Below are 14,844 nucleotides of genomic sequence, written 5' to 3'. Positions count from 1 at the left end.
GCGCCCATACACGCGCACGCATCTCCGGCCGCGCTCACACACACTCACACACACTCACGCAAACGCGTGGCCGCCTCCAGGTCGAGAACTTTGTGGGGCGCTCCCAGAGGCGCTCCGCTTCCTCCTGTAGTAGTTGGGCGCAGGCCCCGCCTCCCAGCCGTGTTGTCAAACGGGCCGGGGTCTCGGATTGGTCCAGCCGCCAGGACAACACCTGCTCGACTCCTTCATTCAAGTGACACCAGAGCTTCCAGGGATATTTGAGGCACCATCCCTGCATTGCCAGGCACTCGCGGCGCTGCTAACGGCCTGGTCACATGCTCTCCGGAGAGCTACGGGAGGGCGCTGGGTAACCTCTATCCGAGCCGCGGCCTCGAGGAGGAGGGAAAAGGCAAGCAAGGAAGAAGAGTGGGAGGAGGAGGGGAAGCGGCGAAGGAGGAGGAAGAGGAGGAGAGCACAAAGAATCCAGGTCTCCAGGCGGTAGGTTTACACCAAGAACCATGTGTGTCGAGCGGCTGGGCCAGTTCGTGACCCTGGCTTTGATGTTGACCACCTTCGACCCGGCGCGAGGGACCGACGCTACTAACCCGCCCGAGGGTTCCCAAGACAGGGGCTCCCAGCAGAAAGGACGCCTGTCCCTGCAGAACACAGGTAAGTGCGTGCGCCCCGCGGCAGGAAGCTGCAGGGAGGGGACATGGTGCAACCATACAGCACGCCCGGGCACTTCGCCCGGAGCCGGGCGCCCACCTAGGGTCACGCAAACTCTTGGGGTGGACCGGAACGTGCAAAAGGGGAGCGCGAGGAGAAGTCTGCGCCGGACGCTGCGCGCCCGGAATCTGCACGTGCTGTCAGGGTGATGAAATGGTTAGGGCAGGACTTGTTGCTGTCCTCGTCAGGACTGACGGAAAATGAGGCAGCGCCCCACGCTGCCAGCACCCAGTCCGAGTCCGGGGTCCGGTGCAGTGTGCTGCTGCATCCTATCCTGGCGGGCCTGCGGGAGAGGCGGAGGGTCTCCGGAGCCGGGCCGCGCCCTGCACGCAGAAAACTTCTCTTCCCAGCCAGGCGGCCTCGGAAGGACCGCTTCTCCCCCTCCTCCAAAGATGCGAGAAGTGCGAGAACTTTGCAGGCGGGCCAAATTGCTTGGCGAACTTTCCCCCTGGGGATATTGCTTTCCGAAAGGCGATAACGCGCAAAGCTTACCTCCGCCGCGCTGCCGCCAATCTCCTCTCCTGGGCAGATCAGTCAGCCGAGAAATGATCACACGGCCCCAACTGTGCGCCGCCGCTGCTCAGCCGGCTTTTCTGTCCCTTGCAAGCTGCGAAGCCGAGCCAAGCGTGCAGAACTCGAGGCTGGACCTTCTCCCAGCTCCCGAGAGAGAAGCAAATCTGCCCACAGTGCCTTCGCTCTACCCTACCCCTCATCTTTTTTGAGGGGAGGGGGCGTGCGAACGCTGCAGCAGAGCGCCCTCCCGGCTAAAGCAGGAATGCACTAGTGCCTATTAGGGACGCCCCAAGTGAGTGACTCGCTTGCCTGCACCGGTCCTGCCCCGCGCGCTGAGGCCGTAGGTGGGGTCATCCGGGAACCTCTCTTCTCCACGTGCCGGTGTTAGCGCCCAGGGCCGGCGCTCCCCACTAATGAGCACTCTTCTCTGCCCTTCCCCCTCTCCAGCGCTTTCTCAGGGAACTGAACCTGATTCTCAGTAGTTGGTGACCCTCCACAAATACACGCCCCTCATTCTCTCGCTAGATTTAATCTGAATACGGATTATCTACTCTGACCCCGCCCTTCTTCCAAAATATACTTTTCTGATGTAATTTTGTGGTTGGTTTAAATCAGGGAATTGGGTAGGGGGGAGGGAGAGAAAAGAGGCTTTGCACTTGGCAGCTTGGCAGTTAACTCCCTCAGTCTGCCCTTTCCGAAGGAGGAATTAGGGCCACATCCTGGGAAGGAGGGCACAAAGGTCCCCGAGCCACCGGGCTTCTGGGGAATTAAGTGCCATCTCACACCAGATCGCTAATTAAAAGGCGCCGCTGCCCGCAATGGTGGCGTTTCTGAAGGCTGCCCCCCATCTGAGCTGCTCGCAAACCGCAGCTTCACTAGCGTGGTATTTTTAATGCGGATGGTTTGGAGGCGCTGCATTAATAGGAATTTTGTTTTGATTTTTAGGTGTTGAATCATAAAGCTGAATTGAAATTGCTTTTTGGACGCTCTCAGTTGGGGGTCAGGAAGGAAATGGCTATGATTTCCTAGCAGCAGCATTTACAGAACCAAGCAGAGAAGGGTATTTCATTCAGTGATGAAGGACAGAAGGGAGAAAGCAATCTGAGAGTCCTCAAACTAATTTTTGTCTTTAAAATGTGTTTAAAAGCTGCAATGTCTTCTGCTCTCGCACTAAGTATGCCCACAAATAGTTGAATAAAATGGGAAGCATGAGAAATGGAACACCCAAACCTAACTTCCAATTGTGATTTTTGTGATGTCAGTTTGGCTAAATTTTTTTCACAAATAATATTTTTCACAGGTTGATGATATTTTTCTTCCTCATCTTTTCTAATCTTGAACTAGTCATCACTAACTTTTATTTCAGTCTCTCTGTATCTGTTGCCCAGCATGGATGATCCATGTATGTGTGTATTTCTATTTTCATTTTAGCTGAAATCCAGCACTGTTTGGTCAACGCCGGCGATGTGGGATGTGGCGTGTTTGAGTGTTTTGAAAACAACTCTTGTGAGATCCGGGGCTTACATGGGATCTGCATGACTTTCCTGCACAATGCTGGAAAATTTGATGCCCAGGTACAAACCATATATAGCATGAAGGATGTTTTGGGTTGGCACAGCATAATTGAGATGTTCATTGGAAAAGATTTGTTAACAGATTTCCATAGCTCTTCTTTGTGGTGTGTTTTAGCACTTGCAAAAGATATTCTCGGTATACAGCAGAATGCCAGGGTCTGCCCACTGCACTCACACTCTGCTCTCTGGAGCTGCCATGTGGAATAAATCTTTCTACACTCTTACACTGTGTCTACAAAGCAAAGAGGAATGGAGGGCAAGTTGAACAATTTAAGCAGAGAAGATAAAAGTCATGGTAAATTATAAACACCTTGTATGGCTTCCCAGAACGCAGTTCCCAAGGCCCATCACATTGGAACAGTAGATTAGGGAGAGCAGACAGGGACACCAATTATACATTTCCAAAGTTATTTTCACCTACTAGAGACAAGTAAGTGAAACAGTTCTGCTCTGTCCTGTAAGGCTCTATGAATCAGAATCAACTCAACAGCAGTGGGTTAAATGAGAGAATTTTCGGAACTTCATTGTCTCCTAGTGATTATGTGGTGGGCAACCTGGATAAATCAGGCCCTCCAGAAAAGCAGTTTTATATTCTTCCTAAGTAGTGGACCTTCCTCTCCTAACCTGAATATTCAAAACCCTGAATGAGTCCCTCAATTCTGCACTTTTCTTTTGCTCTATATAACAAATATAGCCAGGACCTGACCCACTTCACTTATCCCAGGATCCCAAGGGTAAAGCCAAGTTGCCACTCAGGGCATGACAGAAACACAACAAGCAACCTTATGGCTCCAGTGCTGATGATCCAAATGCACTTGTAGTTGGCATGTGGCATAAGGTTCACCTTCGTTTTCTCTCTGACTCTTCTATGCACTGTTGAAGGGCACCACCACCAGTTGCCACTGAGTCAACTCCAACTCATGGAGTCAGAATAAAACTGTGCTCCTTAAGGTTTTCAATGGCTAATCTTTCAGAAGTATTGCAAAGGCCTGTCTTCTGAGGTATCTCTGGGTGGACTCGAACCTCCAACGTTTTTGGTTAGCAGCCTAGTACATTAACTGTTTGCATCAGCCAGGGACATCACTGTTGAAGCACTGTTATTAAATCTCGTGAACATCCTCTCCCAGGTCATTGAAGTGCAATGACAACATGTGGATGAGGCCAGCAGCTTAGTTGTAATTTATGAAAGTCACTGGCCATCATCACCTGACAAAACCAAACCAAATCCACTGCCATCGAGTAAATTCCAACTTACAGTGACCCTTTGAAACAGAGTAGAACTGCCCCCACAGGTTTTCCAAGGCTGTAAATCTTTGTGGATATAGACTGCCTCATCGTTCTCCCACAGAGCAGCTGGTAGATTTGAACCACCAACCTCTCTTTGATTAGCAGCTGAATGCGCTTTAACCACTTTAGCCACCAGGGCCCCTTTGACATCCTGTAGAGAACCTGAAAACAATGCCTGAGAACCAAAAGGGGATTCAATGGGGCTGGCTGCCTAAACGGCAGGGGATATAGGGTGGTGGGGATATAGGGTGGCGAGAGGGGAGGCTGAAACCCAAGAAGGAAAGAAGTAAGACATTTGAACTTGAGACTCCTTGCAGCTCTGTTACCCTAATAAAGCATCCTTTCTATATTAACTAAGGAGCTCTGGTGGCACAGTGGTTAAAGCATTTGGCTGCTAACCAAAAGGTCAGCAGTTTGAAACTCTGCTTCCATAAAGATTTATAGCCTTGGAAACCCTATGGGTTCTATGCTGTCGCACAGAGTCATTATGAGTTGGAGTCAACTGAATGGCAGTGGGCCTGTATTAACTAGAATTTGGAAGCATAATAGGAACTCCAGAGGCAAAGATGTGTGTTTAAGGGCAGTCCCACAGGATGTCAGAAAAGAATAGCAAGAGCAGATTGCTGCAGCCTCATATACACTCATTTCCCTTTTTGTTTCTCAACCAGCAGGAATATGTTCTCAAGTGAGAGGCATCCCTTTTGAGTTGAATCTCAGCACATAACTACTTAATAAATGAACACACCCTAGCCTCCATCCTATTTCACTGCCTCTGGAAAGTTGGAGGGAAGAGGGCCATGGGGAGGTGGGTGGGCCACGTGGTTTTCCTGTGATTAGACACTATCTCTATTCTTTCTAAAGGGAGAACAAAATAAATGTGTTGAGAGGCTTCCCACTTCCAATCTAAACGCATTTACTTTCTCAACTCAGTTACTTCTGGCCTCTCTGAAAACAGGCGACCTCTCCAGCAACAGTTCGTTTCTATAGTAATGGAGGGTGAGAGATCTCCTGGGTCAATATCCCACAATCCTCTCTGCCATGTGAGGTTGATAAGGGAGCTAATGCCTGACTCGCCTCCACACCCCCAACAGCTGTCTCCTTTCTAGGATAAGAACAATCTCATGGGGTTGCCAGGAAAGAGCACTGTAGGCCAGATGTATGCCTGGCCGCCTTCGCCACTCACAGGCAGGGAGTGTGGGGGAGGGGCCGCCAGCCAGGCAGCCCAGACTCCAGATGCTGCCAGGCGGTGTGCCAGGCAAGCCTTTTAGAGACAATAATCCTAACCGTTTAAAGGAGTTGAATCATTTTTTAAAAGGAAAAGAAAGCTCCTCTTTAAAAGGATAGGCGGAAACAGGAGTGTTTGTTTGGGACAGTGGGGGGCACTGAGGCAGGCAGGGGAGGTACATCTAGCACCCTACCTTGACTTTGCTCATAGAATAGAAGGAAAAAGCAAAGGTGTGAGATTTGGGCAAACCGGCACCACCTGCTTGGGAAAAATGATTGCTGGGAACCAAGAAGGAGTTGTGGATTTAGCCAGATGTTCCTTGCGTTCCAGAAAAGTTGCAACCAAACAATGCAAACTGGGCTGCCTTGGGAACAGATAGCCATGGAAGCTCCAGGACTAGAGGCTTGGAAGGCATGGCTGGAGAGGAAGGAGGCAGAGCTGTTAGTCTACAGGAATAACATCCTTTTTGACCAAACTCTATAGGTATCATGTCATTCTGGATACACCTAAAGTTATGTGAAAGACAGTCTGAAGTGAGGCGTTGGGGTTCAGTTGTCAAAAAAAATCTCATGTAAACCCAAGAAGGATAATGCCTAAGCATGTAACGAGGACTCTTTTCTGTTTCTCTCTCCCTTCTCTGTCGTCTCTCTTCTCAGGGCAAGTCGTTCATCAAAGACGCCCTGAAGTGTAAGGCTCACGCTCTACGGCACAGGTTTGGCTGCATAAGCCGGAAATGCCCCGCCATCAAGGAAATGGTGTTCCAGTTGCAGCGGGAATGCTACCTCAAGCACGACCTGTGCTCTGCCGCACAGGAGAATACCCAGGTGATGGTGGAGATGATCCACTTCAAGGACTTACTGCTGCAGGAGTGAGTACTTCCCTGTGGAAAGCCAGGGGAGCAGGGCCCCTTCCAGGTCAGAGGAAGGGGCATGGTGCCCTGGGGACTGGAGGAGCATTTGATTCAGTTTGAGGGGCTTGAACTCCCCTGTAAAATGGGGGACAGAGGTTGCCATTTACTTCAGAAATCTGCCCTGACTCTGGGTGACCCCTTTCCTGCTGGCTTTCAGGAAAAATGAAAAAGAACTCCACCATCAGTTCCTAAATCATAAGCAATTACAAACAAGAGAATTTTAATGAGCATGAACTGTGTAGGATTCAGAAAGGCTCTTCCCCTTCCCTTCAGTCAGGAACACAGTAGTTTTCAGAGTATCCCACTTAGTTGTATAGATGTCCTTGGGGGCAGCCGATTGCTAATAGCATGATGCACTGAGCATTTACTAAGTGCCAAGGGCTTTATATGGAATTTTCTCTTGATTCTCACAACAGTCCTGTGAGATGGGTACCCTTAACATCTCCATTTTACAGATAAGCAAACTGAGACTCATTGAGGTGAAGGTCATAGAGCTAGTGAGAAGCAAAGCCATAGACAGTTTGGCTCCATAACTTACACTCTTATGTAACAAAACCTAAGGAGCTCTGGTGGCATAGTGCCTAAGGCATTTGACTGATAACCAGAAGGCTAGAGATTCAAACCCACCAGCCACTCCTCAGAAGGAAGACTAGGCAATGTACTTCCATAGAGGTACTAACTGGGAAACCCAAGGAGGGGTTGCTAAGAGTTGGAATAGACTTGAGGGCAGTGAGTTTGATTTTAAGAGCCATAGTTTTATCACTGCCACCACAAGCTCTTCTTTCCTTTAAAAAAGAGAGAGAGAGAGAGAGTTGCCTTTGAATCAGCTCCAGCTCATCATGGTGACCCTATGTGTGTCCAAGTAGAGCTGTGCTCTGGAGGGTTTTCAGTGACTGAGTTTTCGGAAGTGCATCACTAGCCCTTTCTCCTGAGGGGCCTCTGGGTGGACTCAGACGTCCCCGCTTCCGGGTTAGCAGCTGTGCTTGTTAACCTTTTGCACCACCCAGGGAGTTCCTCCTTTCGTTAGGAGATTCGAGTCACCTCTAAGGCACAGATGGCTTCCCAGAGAAAATGCAAAACCAATGTCACAAATTTTAGTTAAACAGCTTTATGCCAAAGTGAGGAAACATTATCTTATGTATTTGGAAACTTGCAATTCAGTGATACTGGACATCTCATTCCTTAAAATTCTTTTTAAAATATTCCATCTATAAAAAAAACAGAAATCAAACCAGTTGCCGAGCCGTAAGTTCCAGCCCATGGCAACCCCATGTGTGCAGAGAAGAACTGCACTCCATAGGGTTTTCAAGGCTGAAACCTTTTGGATGTAGATCATCAGGCCTTTTTTCCAAGGTGCTTCTGAGTGAATTTGAACTGCCAACCTTTCGATTAGTAGTTGAGCACACCTAACTAATGGCAGTTCTAAATTTTGGTAAAGCATGTTGGCACCTACTTACTCCTTATATGAAGTATGGCCAGTAAGGCCAAAAGGTAATGATAGCCCTGTCCTGGAAGATGCAAGAGAAAGAAAACTGATACTAAACAATCCTTGCAAATCATTACCAGTTTATGGCACCATTTGGCCTCCCATGGTGATTTATTGGGCCAAATCAGTACAATTTTATTAATTCTTGCTCCTCAGTTTGTGCCAGAACCTTCTTCCCACTATGTCACTAAATAGACAACATCTCATCCCACAATAACCACTTGGATCATCAAAGACAAGAGCCAGACAAGAGCCATGTCATGTTATTTTCCACTTGTTTATGAGGTTCTAGGTATCTCGCAACATCCCCGCTACAGTGTTAGAACTGTAAGAGTCACTGGAAAATTCTACAGGCAGCTCTTGCCAAGAGCATTAATAATGTTTTATTAATAACCTTTAATAATGTTTAATAATAACCTTTTCCTTGAGATGTACTCATACTGTATAAAATATTACCTACTTTGTAAAGGAACAGTAGCAACAAGAGCATCAGTAACAACAATAATAATGATAGCTACCTTTTTGTAAGTCCTTGGACAAGGGCTTTACATGGATTATCCTTCCCAACAATGTTAAAGGACAGAAATCAATAGCCCCATTTAACATATGAAGACACTGATTCTACAAGGTTGAAGAACTTGCTCTGAGATTTAATTCACACTTTTCAGCTTGGGACTTGGTGATATATATATGTGTGTATATGTGTGTGTATATGTATTGTGTGTGTATGTATTGTGTGTGTGTGTGTGTGTGTGTGATTTGGGTGAAATCAAAAGGCTGAAAAGGGTTTACAGAGCAAATTCACTTTCCATACAGCAGCTCACATACACTTTGTCTCATGACATTGATTACAATTTACCCCAATGCAACAGCTCCCCTCCCACCTCCTCCCCATAGTTACCTCTTCCCTGTATCCTTCCCTCCATGCACTCCTGCCCCCTGAGCTGTCTCCCTATGCATAAACAGCCCTTCTATTCTCCCATGATTGATCTCCCCAAGGAGTGTATCTACCTAGTGTAAATGTTTACCTCATACGCCTGTCTCTTGTTTGGCTAGAAGCCACAGGGGTGGGTTCAATTCCAGACCTGAAGGGCAGCTACGGGTCATAGTCTCAGTGGTTCCATCAGGCTCTATCAGACCAGCAAACCTGGTCCCTTTTTGTTTGCAAATGATTGTCAGCTTTGTTCTACATTGTTCTCCCTCTCTATCCAGGATCTCCTACATAGATCCCCCCCTGAGTGATTGACATTGGTAGCCAGGCACCATCTAGTTCTTCTGGTTTCATAGTTGTATAGGCTGAGGATCACATGGGGTACCAGTTGCTGGGACTAATTGTTTCCATGAGTCTTTGGTTTCTTTCATTCTTCTTTGCTCTGGACGAGGAGAGTTGGTGATATATATAAATGAAGCTAGTTGTCAGGAATAGACCTCAAACTTCCTTGGTCCTCACCTGTCTTCTCAACCAGGCCTGCTGAAGGCTCACTGGTCCCCAGGTGTGGCGCTTTCACTTCCTTGTCAAACATATCCCCATTATACATGAAGAATCAGTACCAGATGCCATTGAGTCAACTGTGACTCCTGGCAACCTCATGTGTGTCAGAGAAACTGTGTCCCATAGGGTTTTCAATGACTGATTTTTCAGAAGCAGATCACCAGGCTTTTCTTCCAAGGCACCTCTGGGTAGATACGAACCTCCAACCTTTCACTTAGCAGCCAAGCATGTAAATCATTTATACTTCTCAGGTAGAACACTGTAAAATTCCCTTCCTCCAAGATGCCTCTAGAAAAGAAGGATTTTTCTCCCAAGTCTATCAGTGATGCAAGAGACAAATGCCCCATGGGTGAGAAACTCCATAAAGTTCAGTCTCCTGTGACTTGCTGTCACTCATTAAAGCTATTTTGATGGCCTCAAGTGTAGAGGATGCTGTAGGAGTGCTAGTATATAAGTCTATAATACATTCCTGGAGTTAGAGAAAACTTTGTCTCCTTAGAGAAGAAATGTTCTTTGGAAAAACAGAAAGTTCTACAGTTTTTTGGTAGCATAGTGCCTAAAGCACTTGACTGCTAACCAGAAGGCTGGCGGTTCAAACACACCAGCCACTCCTCGGAAGGAAGATGGGGCAATCTACTTCCGTAGTGATACTGCTTCAGAAACCCAAGGAGGGGTCGCTATGAGTTGGGTACGACTCGACAGCACATAACAACAACCGGACAAAAGAGTGAGCTCTAGTAGTATAGTGGTTAAAGCATTCAGCCGCTAACCAAAAGGTCAGCAGTTCAAACCCCCCAGCAGCTCTGCAGGAGAAAGATGAGATGATCTGCTTCTGTATGGATGTATAGCCTTGGAAACCCTATGGAGCAGTTCTACTCTGTCCTAAAGGGTTACTGTGAGTCGGAATCAACTCACTGGCATTGAGTTTTGAGAAAACATAAGAAGACTTTCTAGTGTCTCCTCATGGAAACACTTACTCATGCAACACTTACCTCCAGAGGGCTCTGCATTATTTAGAAGGCGCCCAGATGCCCCATCCCCAGCCTGATCTGAAAATGGAGGGTGCCCACTCTGATAAGTAACCTGGGCTTCCTTTAAAAACACTCCTGTGACTGCATGCGTATCCTCTTGCTTTCTACTAAGCGGGCACTTCCAGGCAGTGGGTCTCCCCTAACTCCAACTAGTAAACCAGTTGCCAGAGTCAAGTCTGATTTATGACAACTCCATGTGTGTCAGAGTAGGACTTTACTCCATAGGGTTTTCAATGGCTGATCTTTCAGAAATAGATCACCAGAACTTTCTTCCTAGATGCCTCTGAGTGGACTCAAACTGCCAGCCTTTCAGTTAACAGCTCAGCACATTAACCATTTGTACCGCCCATGGATCCTCACTAAACTCCAGGTCCCCACAGCCCCGCCCCCTTATGAAGCTATGACTATGCAGTGCATCTCCTTGACCTTCAAACTGAATTGCCTGAGCGTTTTGGTTTTCGAACCGTCTTACCTGATTTTGATCCAAAGAATCTTGCCAGTCCCAATTAAAAAAAAAAAAAAAAAAAACACTTAGGAATGTGTTGGCATTAGTCACAGACAAGAAAATGAGAACAAAATTTGCTTCTCACTTTAGAGAAGAGGATATCACAGGCACCCCTAAATCCACACCATCCCCATTCCTCAATCCCATCTTCACCAAGCCAGTCAGTAACACAGTAGTTACAGTGTAACACAGTCAGTTACAGTGGTTCTCTTCAAACTCTGCTCCCTACCCCTTCCCACCTCATTTTCTCCTTATCATCTGCCCCCTCAGCTGTAGCCAGCCCTGCTTGGCCACCACACGCTTTGTCACTATGTGCTGGTAGCCATTGATCATCTGAGCAGGCACATACATCCCCCTCCAAGTATTTTAAAAATCCTTCAGCCTTGCTGACACCCAGTTGAGAGAGCTGGGCTTTGTCATTAGACACAGGCTGAGCTTGCAGCCTGAGAAGGCACCAGGCCAGCTCAGAACACGGCTTAGATTAGCTAGGTTCACCATACACACCCTCCGAACAGCACACAGCTTTCTCCTCGGGAGAGAGAGCCAAGGGCAGAGTAATATGTAGGCTTGTCAGCCTTCTCAGGTCAGCCACAGGGTTCTGAGAGCTCTTTGGAGAAAAAATGCCCTGACACTGGAGGCCAACAGGCAGCTGTATATTCCCCAGAGAGCCTTCCCAAGCCTTCCCTAACTCTGGGGAAAGAAAGAACCTTGAAAGCAGAGCCTCACAGACTCAGGCCCTGCAGTTTTCTCATCCAGCCCCAGAGGGGTGGAAGGTACAACCAACAAGGTGCTAAAATCGTGTTCCTGCTTCAGCAGAGAACCTGTTGCCCTTGAGTTCACTGTGATTCCTGGCAACTCCCCATGTGTCAGAGTACAGCTATGTTCCACAGGGAACACAATATCTGATTTTTTGGAAGTCGATAGGTATGCCTTTCTTGCAGTGCACCTCTGGATGGACTCAGACCTCCAACCTTTCAGTTAGGAGCCGAAACCTTTGGCACCACTCAGGGACTCTGCTTCAGGAGATACCTTCCTGTGCTACCTGAGGCCAGTTGCAAGTTTTCAAAACATGAAAGGCAACAAGCATGAGTTGAGCATTTCCTTCACATTGCCCTCCTTCTGGTGGCCTAAGACAAGTGTTGTCCCTTCCTTGTCACAGTTACAGACAAGGAAACTCTCTGCCTTAGAAAGTTTAAGCAACTTGCCCCATGAGATATCAGAATCTCAGACTCCCAAGCCATGAAGTGGGCCTTAAAAGGCAGCTTGATATCCATCAGCCACAACATTCCTCTCCTCTGCTCTCAGCCCGGCCCCAGGCCTTTCTAGCCTCAGAAACTTCCTAAAGCCACATTCTCTCCCCTTGTCTCAGTTTTTACATCCTTGAAATAAGGACAGTTCACCCAACAACAACTTGAGGACTCATAATGAAGAAAAGGGCAGTAAACTGCTTTACAAGCTTTAAAAAATAATCTCCCCCGCTTTCTGCATGAAAACAGCTGCCCCCTTGCAAAGAAGAGATAAAGTGGACTGGAATGCAGCTGCTCAGGTGGTCCAGGCTTATGGAAGAAAAAAGTGTTATAAGTGACCTCACTCCACAGAGTGATTGTCCTGCCCAAGGTGATAGCCCAGAGCTGCAATACTTGCAGTCAGATATATCCAGAAACTTTGCTAGGCAAGAGCTGCATTAAGAATCTGGGAGCCACGTGAAGCATTCCAAACCCCCTTTGGGGATCCGAACAGTCCCAGTGAATGGTATGAAAGGCACAGTGAGTGGACCATGGGAGCTCATTGCCAGAGACATTCCTTACTAAAAGGGCCCAAAGATACAAAAAGTAGGCAGCTGCTCCTACCTTCCTCACATCCCCACCACACAAGGACAAAGGCAGGGTTTCCAAGATGTAGTCACTCCACCTCCAGCAGTTCTCCTTAAGCATACCAAGACAACCAGAAGGGCCTGGGTAATTTGCTCTCCCCTCCAGACCTGAGTGAGTTTCACTTTGAAACAGTACATTTCACAGAGACCCAGCTCTTGTTCGAAGCCTCCTGCTGCTAGCCCTCACTTCCAGTTTAGGGGGAAGCTCAGATTAAACAAAGAAGTGTGGCTCACCACTCCCACCCCTCAGCCTCTCCAGCCAACAAAGGGAGAAGCTGCCTGGGAGAGAGCATCCTAAGATAGTGCTCCCCACCCTTCTCCACAGCTTCCAGGTGTCTCTAGATGCAGAGGGAAGGTTAAGAGGGCAGTGTATCTAGTAACTTCCACGAGCTATGACTTTCCCATTAGCCTGGACTAGTGGCAAACCTGGATATGAGGGATGGTTTCTTTTGCCCAGGGAAGTGGCACGTCATCCAAAGTAAGCTGGCCTCACTAAAGCCACATGCAAGAAAATAATGTGAGGTTCATGGAGACCATTCCGGAGCCCCCCTAAGAGGGCTTCTATGGCTCCTTCCATTTGGTACTGAAGGACCTCCACCATTTGCCTAAGTACCATTCTAGAGGTCCCCGGACACCTCTCCACTCCAGCAAGAACCCACCTCCCTAGCATGCCCTAAACATGCCTTCCATTATTCACCCTATTCCATTACTGGCCCTAGCCCAAGTCCTCACCCTCTGGTTCTCCACCTTCCCCAAGGCTCTTTGTTGTAGAGTTGGACTCCTAGCCTTTACCATATGCACCTGTGGAATGTGGCCTGTCCTTTTCCATGTGGTGAGCTCTATTTCTACAGTTACTCGGAGAGCAGGAGCCTCTCTGTCCCTCTAATGACCTCCAATGCCTGGCGTGGAGCCTGGAGCACCATCTCCACTCAGTACAAGTTGGGGGAGGCCAGTACTACTGCATAGAAGATGAGTAGAAGCTGAATTCCAGAAAGGTCTTTGACCAAACCAAACTCAAGTCCTATCTCTCTTTCCTAGTGTCGTCACTACCCTTGATAGCCCAATGGGGACTTGTCCCATTCTCAGTATCTCTCTTTCTCTTTACTATCTATTTCTAGGCCCTATGTGGACCTGGTGAACCTGCTGCTGACATGTGGGGAAGAGGTAAAGGAGGCCATCACCCACAGCGTGCAGGCTCAGTGTGAACAGAACTGGGGGAGCCTCTGCTCCATCTTGAGCTTCTGCACCTCGGCAGCCCAGAGGCCCCCCACGGTGCCCCCCGAACGCCAGCTCCAGGTGGACAGAGCCAAGCTTTCTAGGGCCCCCCATGGGGAAGTGGGCCACCACCTCACAGAGCCCAATAGTAGGGAGACCAGCAGAGGGGCCAAGGGTGAGCGAAGCAGCAAGAGCCACCCAAACGCCCATGCCCGGGGCAGAGCCGGGGGCCATGGGGCCCAGGGATCTTCTGGAAGCAGCGAGTGGGAGGATGAGCAGTCTGAGTATTCCGATATCCGGAGGTGAAGTGAGCGGCCTGGCCATGAAATCTTTCCTCCACGCCGTCCATTTTCTTATCTATGGACATTCCAAAACATTTACCATTAAAGAGGGGGGATGTCACACGCAGGATTTTATGGGAATTGTGGACTTCAGGAAGGTGTATGTTAGCAGAATGAAAGATGAGATGGAGACTCCTTGGGCAGTGAGGTCTCAGTTGTACCTGGTGAATTCTGCACTTACACATACTCAAGTGAGTGTGTCGTCCTCGTTGTAACTTAGTCTTCTTTCAAGCCCGTAGAGCCAGTGGGAGGCCATCTGCGGTTTCCTCTTGTGGGGGAAGTGACTGGGGAGGGGCAGGGTCAAGGGCGCCCACCTGGGCAGGACCACACACCTGGTGCTGGGCCCCCCCACCCCGCAACTTCTAGTGCTGTCTTGGAGGAAGAGGAGGAGGGCGGCGGCTGGATTCCGCAGTGCAGGAGTGAATGTAAAAATATCGCTGGGGATACAGGAAAGATGGAGAGGAGGCAGGGGCCGCATGGGTGCTCGGTGCCAAACCGAAATTCAGTTTCTTGCATGGGACCTTGAGATTTAGAGCTGCTTGGGGGCAGGGGGAGGGTTCTAAGTGTCATTTCTGAGCCATCGTTCTATCTGGGGGACACTGTCCAAAGGAGTGGTCCCACATGTTTGTATTTTAACCACTGCTTCCAATCTTGATTTCACTTTTTTTTTATCCAATTACATCTACA

General features: G+C 48.5%; 1 protein-coding gene across 1 annotated transcript; it reads left to right on the top strand.

Moving 5' to 3' along the window:
* The first annotated feature begins 497 nt into the window (after window positions 1-497).
* Window positions 498-14,122, top strand: STC2 (stanniocalcin 2). Its single transcript, XM_007951658.1, has 4 exons — window positions 498-648; window positions 2,650-2,792; window positions 5,961-6,172; window positions 13,720-14,122. Exons 1-4 carry the CDS (start codon window positions 498-500, stop codon window positions 14,120-14,122), a joined length of 909 nt encoding a protein of 302 aa, XP_007949849.1.
* The last annotated feature ends 722 nt before the right edge of the window (window positions 14,123-14,844 follow it).

This window comes from Orycteropus afer, unplaced genomic scaffold (assembly GCF_000298275.1).
Source record: "Orycteropus afer afer isolate SDZICR_OR568_19922 unplaced genomic scaffold, OryAfe1.0 scaffold00306, whole genome shotgun sequence".
NCBI lineage: Eukaryota > Metazoa > Chordata > Mammalia > Tubulidentata > Orycteropodidae > Orycteropus > Orycteropus afer.
The sequence above is the reverse complement of the archived record's forward strand: the minus strand, read 5'-3'. Positions and strand labels throughout refer to the sequence as shown.